At 36.0% G+C, this 24,095-nt stretch overlaps 3 protein-coding genes across 10 annotated transcripts; 1 reads left to right on the top strand and 2 right to left on the bottom strand.

The window, feature by feature from the left end:
* Window positions 1-2,459: 2,459 nt before the first annotated feature.
* Window positions 2,460-10,071, bottom strand: LOC107825383 (uncharacterized). Of its 8 annotated transcripts, none has more exons than XM_075222571.1 (12): window positions 9,954-10,027; window positions 9,359-9,448; window positions 9,158-9,263; window positions 7,710-7,945; window positions 7,265-7,386; window positions 5,941-6,360; window positions 5,629-5,870; window positions 5,335-5,547; window positions 5,145-5,237; window positions 4,966-5,064; window positions 3,958-4,287; window positions 2,460-2,744 (listed from the first exon to the last, which is right to left on the bottom strand). In XM_075222571.1, exons 6-12 carry the CDS (start codon window positions 6,356-6,358, stop codon window positions 2,652-2,654), a joined length of 1,488 nt encoding a protein of 495 aa, XP_075078672.1. In that variant the 5' UTR covers window positions 6,359-6,360; window positions 7,265-7,386; window positions 7,710-7,945; window positions 9,158-9,263; window positions 9,359-9,448; window positions 9,954-10,027; the 3' UTR covers window positions 2,460-2,651. The 8 variants fall into 8 exon arrangements, with proteins under 8 accessions (XP_075078672.1, XP_016507723.2, XP_016507720.2 ...); XM_016652237.2 differs by having other exon boundaries at window positions 9,359-9,465; window positions 9,742-10,003; XM_016652234.2 differs by lacking the exon at window positions 7,710-7,945 and adding an exon at window positions 9,742-9,841 and having other exon boundaries at window positions 9,359-9,465; window positions 9,954-9,972.
* A 184-nt stretch (window positions 10,072-10,255) lies between these two features.
* LOC107825382 (ferredoxin C 2, chloroplastic) lies at window positions 10,256-18,105 on the top strand. The gene is made up of 6 exons (XM_016652232.2): window positions 10,256-10,574; window positions 10,657-10,720; window positions 14,699-14,787; window positions 15,751-15,819; window positions 17,720-17,764; window positions 17,894-18,105. The coding sequence occupies exons 1-6, from the start codon at window positions 10,335-10,337 to the stop codon at window positions 17,936-17,938; spliced, it is 552 nt and encodes a 183-aa protein (XP_016507718.1). The 5' UTR covers window positions 10,256-10,334; the 3' UTR covers window positions 17,939-18,105.
* Window positions 18,106-20,918: 2,813 nt separating this feature from the next.
* LOC107825384 (protein LOL1) lies at window positions 20,919-23,765 on the bottom strand. Its single transcript, XM_075223587.1, has 5 exons — window positions 23,727-23,765; window positions 23,385-23,549; window positions 22,918-23,031; window positions 22,726-22,839; window positions 20,919-22,637 (listed from the first exon to the last, which is right to left on the bottom strand). The coding sequence occupies exons 2-5, from the start codon at window positions 23,443-23,445 to the stop codon at window positions 22,459-22,461; spliced, it is 468 nt and encodes a 155-aa protein (XP_075079688.1). The 5' UTR covers window positions 23,446-23,549; window positions 23,727-23,765; the 3' UTR covers window positions 20,919-22,458.
* Window positions 23,766-24,095: the final 330 nt, after the last annotated feature.

Raw genomic sequence — 24,095 nt, 5'->3', positions numbered from 1 at the left:
GAATTCCTCGTTCCCGAGCTACTAATTCCAAATACTTTTTCCTACTAAATTCGTGCGTTATATTTAAAATTGTTACTTGAAGAGTTGAATTGGAATGCAGGACCAATATATATTCCATACAGCAGAGGCTCAGAACATTGCGCTCCCATTCGCTTGCAGGCATGTATTGATTCATATCCAATGATCATGTTGGCCTATTAGGCCCGTATGTCACGTGTATATGATGATGTAATAAGAAAGATACGTTACATTGGTACTCGGTTGAGTAAGGTACCGGGTGCCCGTTGCGGCCCATCGGTTTGGATCGTGACACCTATAATTATAAAAACTAGGAGTTTAATTTTTAACGGTGACACCTAAGTAGCATGCGTAGTAATAGTTAGATTTTAACCATGTTCCATTAGTAACACCAAATATGCTTTATTTTAACAACTAGATATGGTTGCTGCCAAAAGGTACATCAACACGTCAAATGTAGGCTCTAAAATTCTATTCACTCTACTGAACTATTTTTTTATGATTTAATACAATGAAGAAAAATTGCAAATGTCTCTATGATGCTCAGACTTGTCTTTCTCATCCAAACACACCCATGCTTGAATTGAATCACCACATTTGTCTTCCAAAAGGCCGAGTGATAATTTCAGAAATGCTTAGTTGAATAGTTTCATAGACTGAGAACCTAGTCCATATGCTACATATAAACGCATCAACCCGCAATGCTATCACTGAATTGGATATCAAGGATACCAAATCAAACCACTTTGTCTTGTCTCCTGGTGGGATAAACCGAGCAATAAATAGAATCCAAAATCCCAGAAACACTTTCAGAAATGGGAACAGTTGAAGTTCTTCCCCTCACGTTCATAATATGGCCTGGTAGAAAAGCCTGTAATTGGCCACGTTTGGCTTGTGCCACTGTTCAAAGTCTTCCATAGTGTTTTTATAATGAGTGATCAAAGTCTTCCTTATGACATCAATCACCATTGTTACTTCCGTCTTAGGCTGTATTCCTGGCGAGTTCCTGGCGAGTAGTAGCATATTTATTAATATGTCTTTAAGTCCAGCTATGGACCCATCAAAACAAAAAACTTCTGGCTATGCTTCTCACTTCCATGCCTACAGCTAGCTCAACACTCACCACCTAAGAAACCCTCTCGTCACCAGACTGCACTGGATATCCAACAGTTAAAATAAGAAAATTTTATTGAAATTGGTATATGACATCAATGAGAAGCTCCAATGAACATAAAAAGCGGATGCAATGCAATAACCTTCATGGAACATCAAAATATATGTTATGCCTTTTGTGAATACCAAATACAAAACAAGGAAAAAGAGAAAACGAGCAATCTTCACCAGTAAAAATAGAAAATTAAGCAAGAGTAATTAATGAAAATAAGTTGTTGAGCCGAGCAAAGCTAAAACCAGAGAAGATGTTAGTGTTTGATTCAAACTTGTACAAATTTCTGAGAGGACATTCAAATTTCTTGTTGAATGCAAAAGAAGGAAAAATATGAGCTTTTCTAATAAAGAGAAAAGAAATCTATATGGCTCACATGATGATCCACTTCATTGATCTACCAAGTGCATTACCATACTGTTCATCCCTTCTCCCAAAATTTGGAAAAGCTAAAAAACAAATAATGGAATGAAGAAAAAGAAGCTGGAAAATACCAGTAAAGTAATACAGTTTATAATGCACTCAACTTCTCCTTCACCATTTTACACCTACATCCATCAGTTCTGCAAATCTAAATTTCTGAGGTAAAATATTAAATCCGTTTGTAATGGCACAACCCCATTAACATGAATTACTGTAATATTATTAATTGTTTGCTTCATCAAATAACAACTTTCTTGCAATTGCAACATCATATGTATCGTTTGTGTTACTGCTTTATTCTCTCTCCCCTCTTCATTTTACTTCTACCGAATTTATATATTACCTCTCATTGAATTAAAAGTTATTAAATAAAGTGCCAAAGGACTAATAAGTACCGGAAAAAGAATAAGACAGAATCTAACAAGCCAGAAAAAATAAACTTGATCTCAACTTCCTTAGTATCCTAACATTGCATACACTACAAAAAAACTGGGGTAATTGCGGCAGTCATAGTTACTTATAGTGGCGGTTAAGAACCGCCGTTATTATCATTAATGGCGTCCAAGATAATCGCCGTAATCGTTACCGCCAAAACGTGTAATACGGCGGTTCAAGGCGAACCGCCGCAATATGTAGATAAAACTGCCGCAATATGCATATGTAAATACGGCTGTTTAATTTGCTGTAATTGTTGTCCCTTTCAAATTTTGGCCATTTTATACTGCCATAATTGTAATACTTTTAATAATTTTTCAATTCCAATCCTTTATCCTTTCTACCGCACAAAATCCATCATAATATGTTATCAAGCACCCATCATAATAATTAACATAAATTATAGTAGAGACTTAGATAAGCAAAATATTGATCATATTAAAATATACCCAAAATCCACATCATCCAAGATTCAAGTTTAAGGTGTAGAGAGTTAAGAGAGCAACTCAATAGTTACATCATCCAAGATTCAAGTTTAAGGTGCAGACAGTTAAGAGAGTTACTCAATAGGTACAACACAAAAAAACATAGTTCATCCTAACAATGATTACTAATTGTTGCTTGCTCCATTTTCATAGTTACTTCCGTCAAAGGATCTTCTAGGCCCAGTTGGTGACGGAACGCCATCTCCTAGATTGGGTGCCTGCATAGCATAACATTAAGTAATTCAAATTGTATTGTACAATACCATGCATAATGAGCAAATAAAGTAAGCGAAGACTTGGAAGAGTCGATCCAATATCTATGGAAAGACTTCCTTTAAGTTGGTTAACTGGAGCAGCAAAATGATAAAGAGATGATAAGTTAAAGAGTGAAATGGGAATAGCACCAGAAATCATATTAACACCAAGAGAAATATAGCTCAAGTTAGTCAATCGAGCCTAAAGAATATGGTATACTTCCTTCTAATCTATTCTCTGGTGCTGCTAAGGCAATTAGAGATGAAAGATTACCTAACGAATATGGCAACTCTCCTGTTAAATTATTTGATCTAAGAAATAGAGGGTTCTTCTATCCAGACCATCACCATAATCTTCTAGGACATGTAGGAACTCTTTTTGTTATGGAGCAAAAATCATGTTAGTAAAACATATTTCATCTAACTGCATGACATCAAATGTTCAGGTGTGGATCCTCTTCAATGAAGGCAGGGTTTTGGAACTAATAAATGCACATCTAAGGGAGTCAAGCAACCTGTCTCAAGTGCAAAGATCATTCCATGTAGGTCTATTGTGTGTGCAGCAATGTCCAGACGATAGGCCTAGCATGTCATAAATCTAAAGTTCACCTATTGATAAAGTAGTCTTGCTGAAGACACCTGAATCGGATGTACCAGATAATAAATTGCGATCACATGCCATCTCACATCACACAAGAATATGAATATAGGCATTTAAGGAAGCACGTAAGAACTGGGCAAACATGACAAACAAGACAATTACATGACTTGATAATACATTTCATTAGACACCCAACAACACCTTTCCTCCATCCTGTCAATGTTCATAAAGCCTTCCAGATTAAGAATTCAATTTCTTCAACACTATTTTCATCCGGAAAAGACCATCATTCGTGAACTAATTGATTCAGTTCAGTAAGATCTCCTAACAAATTCTAACACCTAAGGTCCTAAGCTGGTGCATTGTATAAAAAATTAAAAACAAGTTCCAGTATTGGCTTACAGACCACATAAAACAAAATCCATGTGTAAAAGAAAATATTGGGATCACGGTGAACCTAAATTGTAGGGTCAAAATTAACTCTAATTCACTACTTAGCATATTATTAGAAATGAAAAACCAGAGTGTGGAATGTGGAGAACTGTACGTAAAAGACTAGGAAATTAGTTAAATTACCTGTGAAGGAGTCGGAAATAAGTGAGCAAACTCCTCGGGGATATTTCCTATTTTCATTTGAAATAAGCTGGTTAGCACATTTAATTGTGATCGCATATTTGCCATCTCTTGCACCCATTGTGGAGGTGGAGCACTAGTGCTAGCTGCGCCCATATAAGAACAACCATCTTGTCTTGATGTTTGCTTGAATACTACAGTTGGAACTGCACCCATGCCTAAGCCTCGAACACGGCCAGGGTGCTCGGGACCGAAGACTACACCAAGCGCGTCATTCGGTGAAATTTCTGCCCGAGTTTCTGGTTTTTGTCTTCGAATTTCTTCAATTCTTTCCTACACGAGAGACAAAATATAATTACAAAAGCTAAGGATCGAGTCAATGGGTAGATTCTGAAGTGCACAACTTTTTAAAAGAAGCAGGACAAACTAAAGCTGCTGGAATTTCCGTTTTGCAGACAATGTATCAGCAAATGGACAGGAATTGCAGATATTTTGGGCAGACGATCAGCGAACTGCTTAATCTGCAGCTTCTATCACATTCAACAACTCTCACTGTTGAATTTAACAGCAGAAACTGGACTACCCTTCACATTGCAGGATGTATGTCGCAATACACTACTGAAATTCCAGTTTAGGTTAAATTCCCTAAGCTTCAGTTAACCCCACAGTTAAACCAGACAATGCAATACTCAAAAATGTGCAGAATTCTCTCAACTGATCAGAAAAACTAGAGCCAAACTGCGCAGAAATTTCAGCTTAATTTACTCCTCAACTTCTCCAGAAATTGTGGCAAACTTCAACAGATCAAGCTTCAGAATATCAAACTCTTAGCGCACAGAGAACTGGTGTACAATACAGAAATTGACTGTCAAACCATTGCCCCAAACTCAGAAATCTAATGCCAAAATTGTTACAGATTCACCAATGTGTCCAACTCAGCCGATAATATTCAACTTAGCAGAACTAACACGATCAGAATATGGAATGCAGAAAATAGTGATAGACACTTACCCCAATCTCCCTAGCTTGATCATTCACATAACTCCCATCTTTCCTCTTATGAGTCTCAGTCCACACTTTGCCGCGATCAACTTCTTTTCCCTGTTTCTTCTGAAAGTTTTAAAAAGTAAAATTAAACTAAATAACACTTGTCACATTAAAGCGACAGTAAGTACGTCATATTAAACAACCATCAAAGCCCTTCTTCTAGCCAAACTCATAGCACCACTAGTATGGGGAAGTGTTTGTTGTCCTCGAATCCGTTGATTTCTCAAGCAAAGCGCCTACGAGTCAAAAAGGGAAAAAAAGAAGTCACATCAGTGGCAGAGAAGAAGCAGCAGCAGAGACAAGTAGTGAAACAAGAAGAAGAAGAACAACAACCTTTGTTTCCTCTTTAAAACGATAGTTAACAAACAATGCCCATTGGTCCATGGGAATGCCTTCTGGAACATTCTTGATGATATCCTCTTTACTCAACAATGGATCCTCAGCCTCATGATATAGTTTAAGCCTGAATTCCTTCCACTTTTTGTTAAGTGAATTGTTAATCCAACCTTTTACCTTTTGCGGATCACTCGTAAAGGAAAACCGAGACTTCACAAAAATAATATATGTTAGTTTACTACTGACAGAGCTATAACATACAAACTAAGCAAAAGAATTAAAAGGCATTACCATTACGAAATCATTAAAAGCACGGTTCACAAAAGGTTTAGGCATGGATGCCCAACTCTCGAAGCCAATAGGAAAGTATCGAGGATTTGTAGCAAGCTGCCCCAAAAATCCTGCAAGAAGGCCGGCTGATTTTCCAATAGGTTGAGCAAACTCATCACATTCTACAATTATACGCGATCCATTCTCCAAGTTATGGACATCCTGAACCTTCAACCTAATAGATTTTATCACTTGACGTTCATCTGCAACAAAATAAAGAACATATAAAAATATTAATCGAGGAAAACAAAATCATTTATAATTCATATGTACCTATAACATCGACAACCCAATCACGAGGCTCCGAGTCATCTGTAACTCGTCTACGTGTAGTTGGTTGTGAAGAGACTCCATCAGATGATGAAGATGGAATGCCATTCTGTGACGAGACTCTATTAGTTGATGAAGCTGGAATGCCATTCTGTGACGAGACTCTGTTAGTTGATGAAGTTGGAATGCGATTCTGTGAGGAGACTCTATTAATTGATGAAGCTAGAATGCCATTTTGTGACGAGACTCTATTAGTTGATGAAGATGGAATGATGGGTTGTGTATGACGTAAAGAGTCTCGATCAGAAGATGAATATGAAGCTTGAGCCTGAGACTGAGCATGTGATGACTGCTCTGGAGCAAGTGAAGAGCTCCCTTTGATTGATTTGAAGGAATTTTTCACCCGATTTTGCTTTGGCATCTCTACATATATACATGGTTGAACAAAGTGATTAGTTAGGACCCCAACAGCTCTACATATATACATGCATCTGGAAAATGTTTTGGACAACTAGTTATTCTGTTATTATCACAGAATTCAAATACCGACCGGAATAATCGAAAACCTTTGTTGTTTCCCAAGAAAGGAACTAAGTGGGAATAACAAACACAAAAACATGCTTTCCACGATTGGACAACTCGACCAATTGAATTTGTTCCACGCACAAAACATTAATCCCAAACTTCTGAATTAAAATTTCTGCTCTAAACACCATTAACAAACAAAAAGCCACACAAGAACATGGGACACCAATCAAACCTCAATCAACAAACAAAGAACCTTATGCATCTGCTAAACCTCTACATTCAATTCCAGTTCTATTATCACCACAAAACAAAAGGCCACACATGCATGCATATGATGTAATGGTATTCTTGCATTTCATGCCAAGAACTTGAGTTGTACCTCTTCTACTTCTCCTGATGAAGAACAAGAATATGTATTAATCAAAGGTAAGGAAGAAGTAGAAGAGAATAAAGAAGAAGTTGCCCAAGTAGAAGAAACTGCAGCATGTTTATTATCAGATACAGATGCTGTAGCATGTCTCCTCTCTATTATCGGACACGGACACTTAATTACACGCCCATCAATAGACCCATACTCAAAAGCAAAATCCAGAAATTTTCTAAGCCCATCTGCGTATTCAAGTGTATTTCGTGGTTTGCTAATCCAAGATTTATCAATTGGCATGGCTAGAAAAGAAGATATAAGATAATATCACATTATCAAACTGAAAAAGCTAGTTCATAGCCACTATATGAAAATCAAAGAATAATAATCACTTAATCAAACATTTAAGCTTGTTTTTTGGTTTACTAATCTTACCTTGGAGGTGAGCTCATCTAAAGCTGGGTAAGCAGCGGTCTCTAGTTCTCGTGTCTGAGTGTCAAGATAACTGCATACACCTTCTAGTGCTACTTCTAAAGCTCGAAATTCAAATGGAAACTCTGCATGATATCCACAAGATAACATTAGTCAATTAGGATCTGAAGATAAACAATCCAAAAGAACACGTAGTAATCAACGACATAGAGAATAAAGGAGCACAAAAAACAAGAAAAAGCAAAAGAAAAGTTGGTTAATAAAAGCAACAAAAGAGCTGGAGTTTAACTCCCATACATTGATAGTAAAAGTGTGGGATTAGTAACCTTAAAAAATTAGACATGTATCTTCTATAATAGGGTTAAAATACATTACGAGAGTAAATTTTTTAACACTCGGTATCTATAAGTTAATTAAATCCAAAGAATTGTCCATTTCAGGTACATACCAGTAGGTTCAACAGTTTGCATTTCATTTCGTGTCCCATTAACAGCTGTTAAACACACAAAGAAGTACTTTGATCCAGAGAAGCAACACACTCTCTTAAATGTTTAAACCAGTGAAATCGACGGCTGAATCAAAAAAATTGACTGCCAAACGGTGAAATTGATGGCTTAAGCAGTGAATCGACAGCTAAAATCAGTGATTTAAACTGATCTTCGTCCAATACACACACATGCACGCCTAAAATCAATGAAATTAATGGCTAAATCAGCAAAATCGAAACCTAAATCAGTGAAATTCATGGCTAAAATCAATGATTCAAACTGATATCCATCCAATACACACACATGCACGCCTTAAATCAGTGAAATCAACGGCAATTTGAAAGGAATTACACGAACGACTTGAAACCGGATTATCAGAAAAGGGCTATCGTCTCAAACACATTACCTTAAACAACTTGAAATCTGATCTCCTTACATAAAAGCTATGGCAAAACGTCTGTTTATTTAGACCTTAAACGATTTGGGGGAATGAAATTGATACATATTTATCTAGGGCTTAGAGAGAAAGAGAGAGGTGTAGAGAGAAGGTCTGTGGTTTAAAGAGAAAGAGAGACGTCTGTTTTGATGGCATAATGTTTTTAATAAAGTTCTTAATATTAAACATTAGTGGCGGTTTGGAACCGCGTAATTGTAAAAAAAACGCCATTTTAACATAAGCACTAATGGCGTCTGGAACACCGTCGTATTATGATTTATATTGCGGCGGTTTTGGCAAACCGCCGTTATTTAACCGCCGCAATAATTCCGGTTTTTGTAGTGATAACAGATGAATAGATCTAAAGCTAGGATAATACCCACTCTACGACCCTGAAGCCCGAGCTAATCTCAAATTTGACTTAAAAGATAACGGAAGAACACCTTCAGATCAATTTTGTGGATGCATGTGCTCCAAAGTTTTTCAATTTGTGCTAAATCTATCAAAATTTAAATTTAACCACACACTTCACAAATATTAAGGTTTAAAGTACTCCAAAAGTAAATCATATATTAAGATCAACATTTTGCTTCAAGTGAGACCAGAAAAGTAAAAATCATTTATTATTTTGTTCATATTAAAATAATTATTTTTTCAGCAAAAAAACTTATTACACCATTTGAGATACTTATTTAGAACCACATAACATCGTAGCTTTGCATCTCTGGGAACTATATTGTTTTTGTGTTAATTTCACTAACACAAATCCATGTCAACCCAAGCTCATTACCAGAAAAGAAGTAATACAATAAAGTAAAATCACAAGTCCGCAAATCTAAAGTCCAAAATTTTGATTTATGTTTTCTCTTTGAAAGTTATTTGTTATGTTTAATTACATAACCAAAATAGCAACTTCTATATAAAGACATGGCTCATTAATTTGTAAAAGCTCTTTAGCATCAAGGAACTTACCACCGGACAGGTTTGCACCCCTCTTATGCAACAAACTGAGTTCATGGAAGACAGATATGCTCATACTGGTTATTTTTCTGGAGAAGGAATAGACAAGAACTTGACCCTAGGTAAAAAAAACACATTTAACTTTTAGCAAGTAAAAGATGCAAAAATATAACGATTAAAGCACATTTTCAGTGTCTCGCTAGGAGATAATACCTTTGGCCTCAGAATATCCAAACTGGATTTTGGCATGTCTTCATGATATGCTTCCTTTTACTGAGGCATATGTCGAACATGACTAACAAACTGGAAGGATGCACAAACTGAGACCACAAAATATTTGTAATCCATAATTTCTCAGTAATCTCAAAACCAACTTAAAAGGCCGTAAATCAGAATATGCATGTACAAAATGGGGTAACCAAAAGGGGAAAAATATTAAGAAAACTGTAAGAAAGAAAATACATGAAAATGGAGGAAAAGAACTCAAATTAACACCCAACACTAACTAACATTTATATATTGCATCGGAACAGAGAAAATAGTAGCGCAACAAAGAAAATACTGAATTGAGAAGGGGGAAAAGAGTTGAGTCTTACATGCAATAATTACGTACAAAGTTGAGTCAGTTTTAACATTATGTCTATGGCGGACGGCAAAGAGTGTTTGAAGACTCTTCTAAAATTGTCTTTGATTATGCTTATCATGGACGGTTGAAGCAGAAATTAGAAGCACGAAAAGCAACCCAAAGATAAGGAAAAATAGATAGAAAGAGCTAAACAACAGTCTAATAGAAGATCGGCAGCACTACCTAGGAGCAAAGCGATGGTCTTTCTTTCTCTGAAAGAGGGAGAAGAGAACGATGAAGGAGCAGTAAGATGCGTACACTTGAAAGTCCTAAAAGAATTATTTACCAAAAAAGGCTCAAGTTTAGCTGAATTTTCTGAAGACTAAAAGGGCATCTAATGTAATAAATTGATAAAATAAGGGCAAAAATACGTCAATAATAATAATAATGAAGTGGCTAGTTTATGTATGACAAAGATGACGTAATATTTACCGTTTTGCCCTTGGTCGGCAGTATTTGCTAAAAGGCTCAAATAGTGAAACACTGGAAGATCATTAGTTAATTATCCCGACCTTTATCCAGTTGCCCCCTGAAACACAAACAACAGAACCTCTTCTTCGGTCAATGGATCTTCTTCAACCTCCTTGTAGCGCTTGCACTTCCCCTCTTCTCCGGCGACTATCTTCTCTCAATTCCGTCAACATCTCTTTGAATTCCGTCAAATGCCGCCGCAAAACTACTCCGAAATTTCAAACTCCCGTCGCCGGCCAAAATGGTAGCAGCTATTCTCCCTCAGTTCCCACACATAAAGTCACCGTTCTCGACCGCCAACGTGGCGTGGTTCACGAATTCCTCGTTCCCGAGGTACTAATTCCAAATACTTTTTCTTGCTAAATTCGTGCGTTATATTTAAAATTGTTACTTGAAGAGTTGAATTGGAATGCAGGACCAATATATATTGCATACAGCAGAGGCTCAGAACATTGCGCTTCCATTCGCTTGCAGGCATGGTATTGGTTCATATCCAATAATTTCATAGCATCCCCCCCCCCCCCCCCCAATTATATGTTAGTCTATTTCTTCTTGCATATTTAAGCTGCTATTTTACGATACTGCTTGAACTACTAACAGACTATGAGTATTGGAATGGTTTGAGTTAACGGAAGGTTTACTGGTTTTTAAAAATTGGGGCTGGGCATTTGACAGTTAAGTTTTGGCTTGTTATAGTCATCTTACCTTTTGGTAGGAAAGCTTTTGTGGGATTATAGATCTCCACCAACTTTTACACAAAGATTTGACTTGTCAGGATCTTTCCATGCTTAAACCTATTAATGAAGCTGTTATCTCTCTCTGCTAACTTTAAAAGGAGCGGGTTTGATTTTCACTAAGGAGTACCATGCACTTTGTTTGTGGATTGTTTTTGATGGATTATTATGAGCAGCAGAAACAATCCTAGTATCAAAATCACATGTAATCTAGATAACTAGTATAAACGGGATTTCACGGGTTACCTCTTGAAGCGTGAACACGACTCTTCAGTCACGCGAGCCTTCAATTTCACATCGTCTCGTTGAAATCTCCACCACCCGCACGATGACGATCTCCGAACGTTCCACGGTCTTCTACTGTGTTACCCAAATAATTTCCGGAAATAGTAATTTCGTGTGGACGAAATTTTCTAGGAAAATATGGCTGAAATTCGTCCATTATTTCTCTCTTCTCTAGGTGGAAAACCTTTTGTATTTATAGCATAAGTTTTAAGAGTTAAAACCCTTTTCCAAAACCTGTTAGGTTTTCCTTTACACCAGAAAAATGATTCCTTTATTTCCAGTTATTTAGGCACAGCAAGGACCACATAACTTAATTAACAAGGCTTCCAATTATGAAATTAATTTATAATTTTCGAAATTAATATCCACCATAATTAATTACGAATTATTCCACTAAAATTTCGTAATTGCACTCCTTGTTCAATTTCGAAATTCATCCATTAAATCTTATTTAACTCCCCATGTTAAGATTCAGATACTAATCAATTAAATTAAATTAATGACGATTTAATTTATTGATTATTTTCTTTAGACTTTCGCTTAACTTATTTAATGTGTCGGATACAAAATCCATTGGCCGGGTTTACACATGAAAACTTATAAGCTTTCATAAAGGTGTATCATCAATCTCTAAACCGAGACATGGATCCCATCAACTAACTATTACTTCGCCAGTGTACATTATTATTGTCCAATTTAGAATCTCGCCTTTTAATAAATCAAAACAATAATAATATAATACAACTAATAATAATTATTTCAAGATTAAAAGTATAAGTACATTTAATGGCTGGAGGGTTTATTTTATTCGTCAGTATAAAATACTTATCTCTACTTGGTCCGTTCAATACATACAAAATGTACTAGCACAAGAAGGTGGAATTAAACCATTTCCATAAGCAAGATAAATTATATTTAATCTTGTGCTACAATCATTCCTGATGGTTTGTCCAATTCCATCATTAGATTGTGAACTCAAACTTTATACTTATAAGAACCGATGATTTAATCTTCCATGTATAAGCTAGTGGGCCTTTCTTGATCGCCTCATTCTTCAACCATGGGTTAAGATGTGGCTAAAGTCTTTCCGATGGTAGCGTATATTACGCTCGAGGTCTCTCTCCCTTTCTCTTCAGCATAGTTATGGAAGGGCAACCAATTCTTATCGAAGAACGGTGCAATCGAGGAGCCATAAAACCAATGCAGCCTCGGGAAGAAAACCAACCCATGCGTCCCCTTTCTCCCACTCTTTTAAAGCTTTCAATAAAGCCTTCTTAGCTGTGGAAGCAGCAACCGGTCTGTTGGAAAGTTCCTGCATAAGTTGTCGGATCCTCAAAAAAAAAGCTTTTCTGGGGACGCGTTGTTCAAGTCGAGTTTCCTTACGTCACATCTATCTCCAAATCAACTGTTTGATATGTTGAATTTAATATCATTACCAATGATTACAATTTAATCAATATATACTAAAATAAAAAACAGAATAGTTCCCACGTCGACGAGTAAAAAGGGACTGCATTTCGAGTGTATGGAAGCAAGAAGTGTTAGTACGTATTCCACTAAGAGAACAGTAAGGAAGTGAAAGTCACAATAGTCTTTCTTCTCTTTCCGCCTAGCAAGAGTAAAGCAAGAAGAACTGATCGATCTAATTTCCCTCTTCTCTTATTATAGCTACTATAGCTAATCTATAGTGTGGACCTTAGCTCAGTATGGAGGGCAGACTACCTTCTTACAGAGTGCTCTATCCCTAGAAGAAAATCTATTTTAGCATACTCTCCCAACAATCTCCCACTTAGACTTTTAACCATGACAATTATTAGAATATACTATATCCAAATGCATGGTTAATAGTATATGCCCCAACAATCTCCCACTTAGACTCATAACCATGTTTCTACAACTTTCTCAGGCATTCTTTTTCATGACTATTAAAAGTCTTCACCAAATAAGGTTTTGTTAAAGAATCTTGCCAAGTTATTTTCTGATGCAATCTTTGTCCAGTAGTGCTTTGTCGTAACTATCTAGTTTGGTATTAAACTCTTCAGGGATCCTGTTACCGAAACTATCTCAATAGTATACACCGAACTATGATTTTCTTTAGCATTCTCCCACTGAAATATTAGTGACTTCTTACTATAGTGTTCACTGTTCAAACATCACTCCCACTCGATAAAGGCAAATTATGTCTATTAACGCTCTCCCACTACTTAAATGTAATGGAACGTCAATTCCGACGTATATTTATAGCACAACTTTTAAGGGTTAAAACCCTTTTCCAAAACGTGTTAGGTTTTCCTTTACACCAGAAAAATGATTCCTTTATTTTCTGTTATTTAGGCACAGCAGGGACCACAGAATTTAATTAACAAGACTTCCAATTATGGAATTAATTTATAATTTTTGAAATTAATATTCACCATAATTAATTACGAATTATTCCACTAAAAATCTGTTATTGCACTCCTTATTCAATTTCGAAATTCATCCATTAAATCTTATTTAACTCCCAATGTTAAGATTCAGATACTAATCAATTAAATTAAATTACTGACGATTTAATTTATTGATTATTTCTTTTAGTCTTTCGCTTAACTTATTTCATGTGTAGGATACAAAATTCACCGACCGGGTTTACACATGAAAACATATAAGCTTTCATAAAGATGTATCATCAATCTCAAACCGAGACATGGATTCCATCAACTAACTATTATTTCGCCAATGTACATTATTATTTTTCAATTTACCAGGTATATTGACCCATGAAAGAATCTCACCTTTTAATAAATCAAAACAATAATAATATATACAGCTAATAATAATTATATCAAGATTAAGAGTATAAATATATTTATTGGCTAGAGAGTTTATTTTATTAAGTCAGTATAAAATACTTATCTCTACTTGGTCCGTTCAATACATACAAAATGTACTAGCACAAGAGGTTGGAATTAAACCATTTCCATAATCAAGATAAATTATATTTAATCTTGTGCTACAGTCATTCCTGATGGTTTGTCCAGTTCCATCATTAGATTGTGAACTCAAACTTTATACTTATAAGAACCAATGATTTAATCTTCCGTGTATAAACTATACTCTATACACTAAATCATCTACTATATAAGAAAAGGACAAAGGCTAATATATGATCTATTTAAAACTTTATTTAAACTGAATAAACAATTATTTCATAATAAATACTATATCTAAACCAAAACTCATGTTTAATAGTATATATCCCAACAGTTTTAACCTTAAGGTTCTCTTTCGTTTGTTTCTCACAAAATGCACATTTCTCTTTGATCTAGGGTCAAATGCATTGGGGTTTGGTTGTGTAACTTTGACCTTTAACCGTTAGCCTCTTTTTCATCAGATTTTCTCCATATGATGGTCTTGTTATATCACATTTTTCTAATTTAATAATCCAATATGTTGAAGGATGTTGTACGAGCTGTGCTGTTCGTGTAAAATCAGGGCAACTTAGACAACCGGAGGCACTGGGGATTTCTGCAGAGTTGAAGTCTAAGGTACTTTAAATCACGTTGAGCTTCTGTGGATGCAGTTCTTATTCGCTTTTATTGTTTGACTGTCGATTCTTGGTAGTTTTGATTGTTTCTCCTTTGTTAAACCTTAAATGTAAATTTCTCTCTTTTTTATGCTAATATATTTGATGTAACTGATCAAAAAAGAAATGATATTTATGTGATGTGACAAGGAATTTTTTGGTCTCGAGACTGATAAAGCATGCAAACCTTGTCTGCATGTTATTTGTCCATGAAACAATGACGAGCTTTTATTCCAAAAGGTTTTGGAATGTTTTGAAATTCCTCGTGACATCATACATGTGATGCAATTCATTTTCCTTATTTAAAAAATCATATATGTGACGTAACTAGGAATTTCTTGGTCTCAAGAGTCAAGACTGATGAAGCATGTGAACTTCATCTGCACGTTATTTGTCCACAAAACAATGGAGAGATGTTGTTCCTCAAGGTTTTGGAAGATGGAATTCATAAACTTCCAGCTCAAGCTAGTAACTCCACTGTTTTCATGTGATACTCAATGACAAGATGACTGACGAAATGTTTCATCAGTTCGTTAATAATCCCTCTTTGCAACTATTTGGCCATGACTTGGAGATGTACCTTCCATGCTCAACTCCCTATCTTCTCAAAAAAAAAAAAAATGGTCTTATCATTAATTCTTCTTTCATTAGACTTATAAGAGATCTGATGGTAGCCATTAGTCTGTCAAATCCTATGAGCCAAAATACAGGCTCGGATCACAATGATTGAGACCTATTAGTTAAGGTTAACAGATGAGGTACAGGGTCTTCGGCTCTTCGCAGAGGTCCGCGTTGCTAATACCTGAAAGAAGTCCTGGCTTTTTACCTGTATCTTGAACTAGATATAAGCGAAGTGACGGTCTTCATTTTACCTGTCTTCTTCTACCTTTTTACCAGGATTAATCGAATATACTTTGATTTGTAGGGTTATGCACTTCTTTGTGTGGGATTTCCGTCATCTGACCTTGAAGTTGAAACACAGGATGAAGACGAGGTAATTAACCACTTGGAATTGCAAAAGTTTGGCTTTGGGTGGCAATAAAGAGCAAATCTATTTGACCAACCATTACCATCTAAATAATCATTTGACGTCCACCTTTTATAGGTTCAGTTTGGCCTATGAAGCATGGGTAGAAAATATATGGCTGCATACTAGATTCATATCTTTGTTAGGAATCAACAGTTGATGACCCTCTCTGGATACTTACTGACGATGTCCCAATTTTCTTCTTATGTTTTTTCTGTCTTTTCAACTTCATGCCCTTAAGCAATTGAAACTTAAATTGCTCGGACATGGGTGCGGGTATCCGACGGATTCTTCGAGATGTAAATTTTAAAATTCGGAGATACGGTTCCTAGTACGGATGCGAGTGCCAGGATCGGACTAAAAATAATTCAAAAAAAATAAAAATATAAAAATATCTTTAAATTATGAGAAATTTTGTGGAATACTAACGTATAACTTGTAAAGTATGGATTTCTTTTTTATTCTCAAGTTGTAGATAAGTATAGGATTGATTTCCTAGATAAGATATGCTATTTTCTTCAAATTTACCCTAGTTTTGGTTCTGATATCGAATCAATTGTATCTCGTCTCGAAATTTTCCGTCTGTCATGGTCAACAACAACAACAAACCCAGTGTCATGGTTAAAGTACCCAAAATTGTTTGACCACATCCCGTATAGATCTCATACCCACACCCATACTAGTGTCGTGTCACACGAGTGCGGCATCTAAACTGCCGTGTCGGAGCAACTTAGATTGAAACCAAAGGGCACACCAAGTTTTTCATCTTAGGCGCATGCCTAATGCCAAAGTTTTCCTTTGAGTCATCAGCAATAATACTTGCCATATCCATGCAGCTGACACACTACCTAAAGAGTTATGTGCAATACACATTCTTTACTCCTCTAAACTTCTTCCTTTCTCACTTTCTATAAAAGACAGTTACCCTCCCTTTTGTAGAAGCAGGATGCATGTGGTTCCTTTGATAAGAAGATTTTTCAAAAAAGAAAACAAAATATAGAGAAATTGTTGCTCTGTGAGATTAGCAACAATGAATTAATGAGTGCTTAAATAACAATAATGAATTACCTACCCTTTAGCCCAACCTACTTTTAACCTATTAACGGTGGGGCTTTTTATTATGAGAACTAACAATGAGGTGTTTTGGTTTTAACTCATGCCATTCCCACTCAGCCCGTGCATTTGTCACATCAAGCCTGACCAAAAATCTATAGCCTCAATTTATGCAAAAAATGCAGCAGATGCAAAGCTAGTTAAGAGCGCCAAATGACTGCCATTAACTGCTCAGATTATAGTGTATTCATTTTCTAAATGAATGGCTAGAAAGAAAAAATTGATCTCTTAGAGGACTAGACAAGAAGCAGAAACAAGTTTGTGACTCTGTTCGAACAGGGCTAAGCAAAAAAGGCAGCAACATGTTTGTTCTTTGGCCTTCCAGTTTCTTCTATAGTGTGTTGCTCTGGCATACGTTCTTTGCGAGATGTGATGTTCAGATGAGCCTGCAACAAACTTTTCATATTTCAATATATGTATTAACATTTCTGACTGCTTTATTTTCCGCGAGACACTGAAGTTACGAGTATTGTATTCCCAGTAACCAGATGGAATTCATGTTTCTCCTCTTTGAACATTTTAGAGATTTTAGCTTATTACCTGTAGTATTTTCATGGAAACTTTACCTCGATAGAAAATTATATCAGTAGAGCATGAAGCTTTGCTGATATTTTTGTAGTTGAAATGGTGGGGTTTACAGTAAGGTACTGACAGCTATTTTCAGAACTCCCCTGTGAAGTTTTAGCCAAATGATCAATTGTGTAGTTTTGATCTATTATGCTACCACGGTCCTGACATCATGTGGTATATTCAGGTATATTGGCTTCAATTTGGGAGATATTTTGCTCGAGGACCTATTGTAAGTTCTACGTTTCTGTAATTTCCTATTAATGTAAGAAAGTAGTCAAGAGGGGATACTGATGATGTAAGAAAGGACAAGTAATACAAGTTGCTCTAAGTTCCTAAGGTTTACTTTTCCCTGTTGCAGGAGAGAGATGATTATGCATTGGAATTAGCAATGGGAGATGAATAACCTGTCAAGAGTTTAGAGAATGTGGAGTCAAAAACAAATGTGTAATTTTCTTGCCTCTCGTTGTATATCTGGGGTAATATGCTCTCCATTGCCTTTTCCTCAGTGGATTGGCTGTTCTCTTGTACCGTTAGTATAATGAATAAAAATTAATGTTCTCTTCCTTGTCAGATAGGAGCCTGCTTAATGACATCGAGTCCAGCCATTTGTTGGAAGTGGAACTCTAAAGAATGCAGATTAAATGCAGGTTCGGAATGAATTAGAGTACTTTCTAATTATTGAGCCATTGTTGAACACCTAACTCTGGTCAACTAATGGAGGAAAACTTTTAAAATTATGAGATTGTCTTACTCCAGAGGTCCCATGTTGTTCTTCCCTTTGGTGGTTTGACCGGCAAAACAAACTTCTTGAATCAGACTTATTACCACCCATGTGAATGGAACATAGATTATGCAAATATAATAATTAAAAAAAGGTTATTTCTGATGCAGAGCAAAGGACTTATCTTTTCTTCCGAATACTGTGTTGCCTAATAACATTTGATCTGAAGCATTAAATGAAATTAGCCTATACTATCACCAGAAAATTAAGCTTAACCAGGGTATTGGATACCACGTTTGGTGAAGTCCAAAAACAGATTTGATAGTGGAGTCCTCCTTTATGAAATTTAAGTGAACATGTAGTGACACATGTAGTGACACAGTCATTCTCCTTAAAAAGTAATGAAAATGGTCGTCGCACCACTGCATGCATTCAAGGCTGAAATATTTTAGGTTGTTCAGCTAACATCCTTACTGTTGCAAGATGTAAATTATAACCCAAACTTGCAGGCCATCCTGAAAAGGAAAGGCCCATTGTGGGGTTTCGAACCGAGTGCCACTGGCCCTCGAGGATTTCTCGGTCATTAAGAAAAACACTTACACCATCTTGATATATTAGATGAAGAAATTATTGCAGTATCTCGTTCCACTGTATATAATCTTTTTTTCGATTTGGTAGATTGAGATAGTAAACTATCTTAAGATATTTATTCTTTCTTCTTAAAACTCTTGCAATTGTCAAGGGAGAAAACTTAGGAAGGCACCCGTATCTACTAAACGCATATCCTTTTGTCCAAAAGGAATAAGAATGGTAAACAGGAAAGAGATGGGATATGACGTAAATGCATATAATAAATTCTCATAGATGGTCTAGATAATTAGTGAAGGAATATCCAACTTCTTTTTGTATACATTTTCTGCCTATCACTACCTTCTTGGTATGGACTTTTTTATTTTTTATTTTTTTTCACTCACATTTTATTTAATAAAGTTTATCTTATAAGAAAAAGAAGTATGTAACCTGAACCTGCATATGCCCTATATTGCATCGACAAGTTGAGCCATTAGTCATCATTAGATAAGATGGTGACAACTTCGCGAAGTACATAATAAACTAAACAACTGGAACATCTGTCATGATGAAGTGCTGACTCTAGTCTTTGCTCATTCAGAAAAGGGCTGAGTACATAGCCTATACAGGGATTATCTCTTAGGGGCAAACGGAAGAACCCTCTACAGACCATTTCAGTTCCATGCTATGTGAAGATATCATTTTCATTTTTGATGAAAAGGTATATTTTGTTTAGTTTGATTCTCTTTTAAAATCAAAGGTGTAGCTTTCAGAGCTCAAAATGCCCAGATCACCCATGTGAAAGGATCATATTATGGACAAATTAAGGTTTTCCTGTTGTCTTATCATGTGCTGGAAAATCAAGCACAACATTTTCATCTAAATGGTCCTGAAGTTCCCATTGATGTGGAAATCACGTATTAGTAGATATTTTAAATTTATATCTTCATTTGGACAGAGACTGGGTGTTGATATACATCCATAGGCTACACACTATGTTAGCTAGTTTCTTGAATGGCACGATTAATTTTTCAGCAGGGCTGGTCATGTCCTTATATTGTCTGTGGTTATAGTTATTAAGAAAAGAAAATAGATATGGACTCCCATAATGTTCCTCATGAAGAGGTTTCTTACTGCATTCTGATTCCAAAAGGTATGATTTAAACTTAAAGTCATAAAATCTTTGCAGACTGCTAAAAGTAGCACTAGTTAGGATGTTGAGTTCCTATTTGGTTTGTCTAGCGGTGTGACTAGTTCAAATTTCTAACAGCTTAACTTTGTGGCTCCCTCAATTAACTGATTTGTGGAAGGAAATGAATGTGACTCGATGTTGGTGTCAGTTGCATGTGGTCACAATAGCTGGGTGCAACATTTACTTCGGAATCTCGGCAATGGTTTTTCTGGTAATATCAGGGAAGATTTCATTATTAGTGAATGTTATCCGAAATTATGGGAAAACAAGAGCATCATAGGCTAACAATAAAGACAAGAAAGTAATAAAGCTTGTGGTTACTGATATGACAGGGGAGACAACTCATACAAGCAACTAAATGATGTGGTTGAAGTGGGTAATTTCTGAAAACATGTGTATATTGAAGTGACTTCTTAAATTATTTTCTCATTAATTTTGTGCTTAGTTCATGGGATGATGAAACTTGAGATATACCTCCTCTCTGTTTCTGTGGGTTCTAGCAAAGGAACCAGTGGCAGAGGGAAACCAGGCTGGATTGCCTATCTAATTGAAAGTACTGAACCCCCTTTAGCCCTCAGCAACTCTTTTTGTAGTACGGTGGAGGCATTGATCTTCTTCTGTTAAACTAAGATGTCTGATGTTGACATTCAGGTCTTGCAATTCAATAGTCATATCTTAAACACTCATTTTTAATTTCTTGATCAAAACTGACCAATGAAATGTTGATATCTTCCCTTTGTTTCTTTTTTATGGTAGATATGAATTTAGTCCAGAAAGTTCATTTGACAGAGTCATAAGATGACTTTCATCTGGATGCTTTTTTTTGCATCAATTTGAAATTATTTCAATTGAGACATTTTGAAATTGTATTCAAGGCCTCCCAAGATCAAAATGATATGATGGTAGGTGAAAAGGAGGCTTTACTTTCCAGGATTTTTTAACTAGACTTACAAACGCAATACCATTATATACAAACCTTTTGTAGGCCCAACCTGCAAAACTGCTTATTCATATTACAGATACGCGAGGGAAATATAGCTCTATAGTAGCTCTATACTTGTAGTGAGTAGAAATTTCCTCTGGTGGATGGTAGTTGCAATTGTGTTGAGACATAACACAACTTCAGTCATAGAAGTTTGTAGTACTGGCTCAGCTGCTTTAAAATTAGCTGTTAAGCTTTTGCTCAGTTGTGCTCGTTAAAACCTGTATTATCCAGCGAACACTTCGTCAAGTAAAATTTAAAAACTTAAGGAATGCTTTAAAGGCCGTAGAACTTTTTTGTATATTCATACATTGATTGTAACTGTAATAATTACTGATTGTACATCTACAAGAACACTACAGTTCGATAGAAGAAATTTGTGGAAGTAAATTATTACTGGTTTCATTGCTACTTGTACTGATAGGTTTATTAAATTCCATCACACTGAAATTTTGGATAGAGTGGAATAATATTGTAGAGCCACATGAACACAGAGGATTCATATATCTAGTCCTAACGAATCTGGGAGTGGACGTAATGGACGTAATACCATGGAGTAGTTAATCTTTTATAGTTGAACAGACATGACCTGTCGTAAGGGTAAGAAACAGTACATATGCACATTGCTACCATCACCACTATTGCTGCCAAGACTATTACTAGTACTATTTCCGTAATTGTTTTAAGGGAGAAGAAGAGAATAGGAAACACTTCCTTCCAAGGATCAGGTTATACTTGACAATGTAGGATTAATGGAAATCAACAGAAAAAAAAAATGCTTGAGAAAAGAAATATTGCCTAGATTTAAACTTCAGGAACTTGTTGCAGGCATTTCAGATTTTTTTAATTACATTTCTAGACCTTTATAAGATGTGCCAAATTAGAGATATTTATTGCAAACTACTAAACTGCTTCAGAATTGCCAGTTAAAAATGTGGTCCACAAAAGTTGGAGTAACATGTATATACATGTTTGTAGTGGCTCCATTGAAGCTTAGTCATAAGTTATTCTGAATATTCGAGAAAAGGGAGCAAAGAAAATGAAAATGTGGTGCCTCTTTTCTTGGAAGGCCTAAAGGTGCTCAGGCTCATTATTTAGTTTTTGTGTTAAACTTCGGTATATGATTCTTCCATAAAGAAAATACAGGGTATGCTTTTTCTTTTTTTTTAAATAAATTGTTTGGTCGTCAAGTCCTGCTCTTGTGAAACAAGCTTAACAGGTTACATTTAATTCCTTTGGTTGTTTTTGTAAGCTTAAAATCTATATGCAGGTCCTAGTTGGTGTTCTATTTTGAAAAGGTTAGTTATATAAGGTGCTTGATTAGAAATTCCCCCTCCTTTTATGTTACATTTCAGTATCTTCTGTCCCATGTTTCCAAGATGAACAAATGAGGTTGTTCCTGTTGTAGAAGGATTAAATCCTGGTAATTAGGCTTTGAATTGCAGAATTTTGGTAGTGTCAGAATACTAGTTCATCATTGGCTGCAGCATAAAAGCTTAAAGACTTAATGCTAAGAGAATTACTTACCCCTACCGCTGTCACAAAATTGCAGACTGCACATTTCACTGATCGTGCCCCATATTGGTACATCAACAGCATGCGGCAGTTGCCACAATTCACATGTGCTACCTGATTTGCTGTGACAATACCATTTTATTCTTACTTGTACTAGCAAGGATATGTAATATATGGAATATATTTCAAAAAGCTGGAGAATCACTTTACCTTCCATAGCTAAATTGACTGTGTGACAACAAGAACACTGCACGCTTGTTGCTCCACGAATGTACATTAGTAATGTGTGGCAGCCTCCGCAAACCAACTGAGCCATCTCAGTGCCTGTTTAAGGTTCATAACATGTAAATGGACTTTAGGAGCTTAAATATTTAAATGAATGTTCAATCAATGAACATGTACCAGGAGGTGGTACTGCTGTGACTGCATTGCAAACTGCACAGCAGACAGATGTTGCTCCAACTGGATAGAGTAAAAGATTTCTACATCCAGAGCACACGAGCTGGCTCTGTGTACCTGTCAGTCACCATATTATACAGTCAAACAGGTCTCGCATTATTATAAAGTGGTCACTTTTCCTGAACTGTGAGACTGATTCATCAGAAAGTTGAAGCTGAATTCAGAATTATTAAGCAATTAACAAGTTACTAGTCAAGAAAGTATTGGTGCCCATGACGTTAATTGATTTTGGTCTATTTAATAAATACACTTCATCTAGAAATGCTAAATTAAACTTTGATTTGGATTCTAGAGTTGGAGATTTAGATAAGAACTCTTGATCTTCCAACTACAACCATCAATATTATCCTTCTTATTTGTCTTATTATTATTATTAGCAAGCAGGAATAGGTGAATGGAAAATGTTGTACCGTTAGCAGGCGGTGTAAATGACGTTGGTGGTGTAGGATATGGGGCAAGAGGAACTGGCATTGTGAAGCTAACGGAGGTAGTCAAGTCCACTTCCAAGATCTCAAAAGCTTACTGCTTCAACAACTTTGAAAAGAGCAGCTGCTTCCATCTAAATTTACTGTATCCTGAAAAAATACGGAAAACTATACATGATTGAGCTAGCAACTAAAGGACCTGAAATTTCTGGGCTGAAAAATGAATCTGAAAACTACAGAAATACGATTAGGAAAAAGAGAAATGGATGGGTTGATAACTTTGCATATCAACTCATTAGCAGTCTATATGCTACTTAAATTTCATACATGATTTTTTACTGGTTCATCCACTGAGCATTTGAAACATAGAGGTGCTCAGTTAAGCGTATGGAGAAGAAGTTTTGTCCCCGTCTTATGGGAGGCTCATCCCAGCAGAGGAGTCAGCCTTCGACTTCAGCACCAGTTACTTCCCCACCCGCTCAGTCAGCTCGGGGTGGAGGTTAGTTAGCTAGAGGTCTCCCTAGAGGGGAGGTCGATCAGGTGGTGTTCAGGACCATTTCTATGACCTCCCAGCCAGACCAGATGCTATTGCTTCAGATGCTGTGATTACAGGTATTGTCTCAGTCTGCCACAAAGATACCTCTGTATTATTTGATTCCGGTTCCACATTTTCATATGTGTCATCATATTTTGCCC

The sequence above is a fragment of the Nicotiana tabacum genome, chromosome 10, assembly GCF_000715075.1.
Source record: "Nicotiana tabacum cultivar K326 chromosome 10, ASM71507v2, whole genome shotgun sequence".
In the NCBI taxonomy this organism is placed as follows: domain Eukaryota; kingdom Viridiplantae; phylum Streptophyta; class Magnoliopsida; order Solanales; family Solanaceae; genus Nicotiana; species Nicotiana tabacum.
The sequence above is the reverse complement of the archived record's forward strand: the minus strand, read 5'-3'. Positions and strand labels throughout refer to the sequence as shown.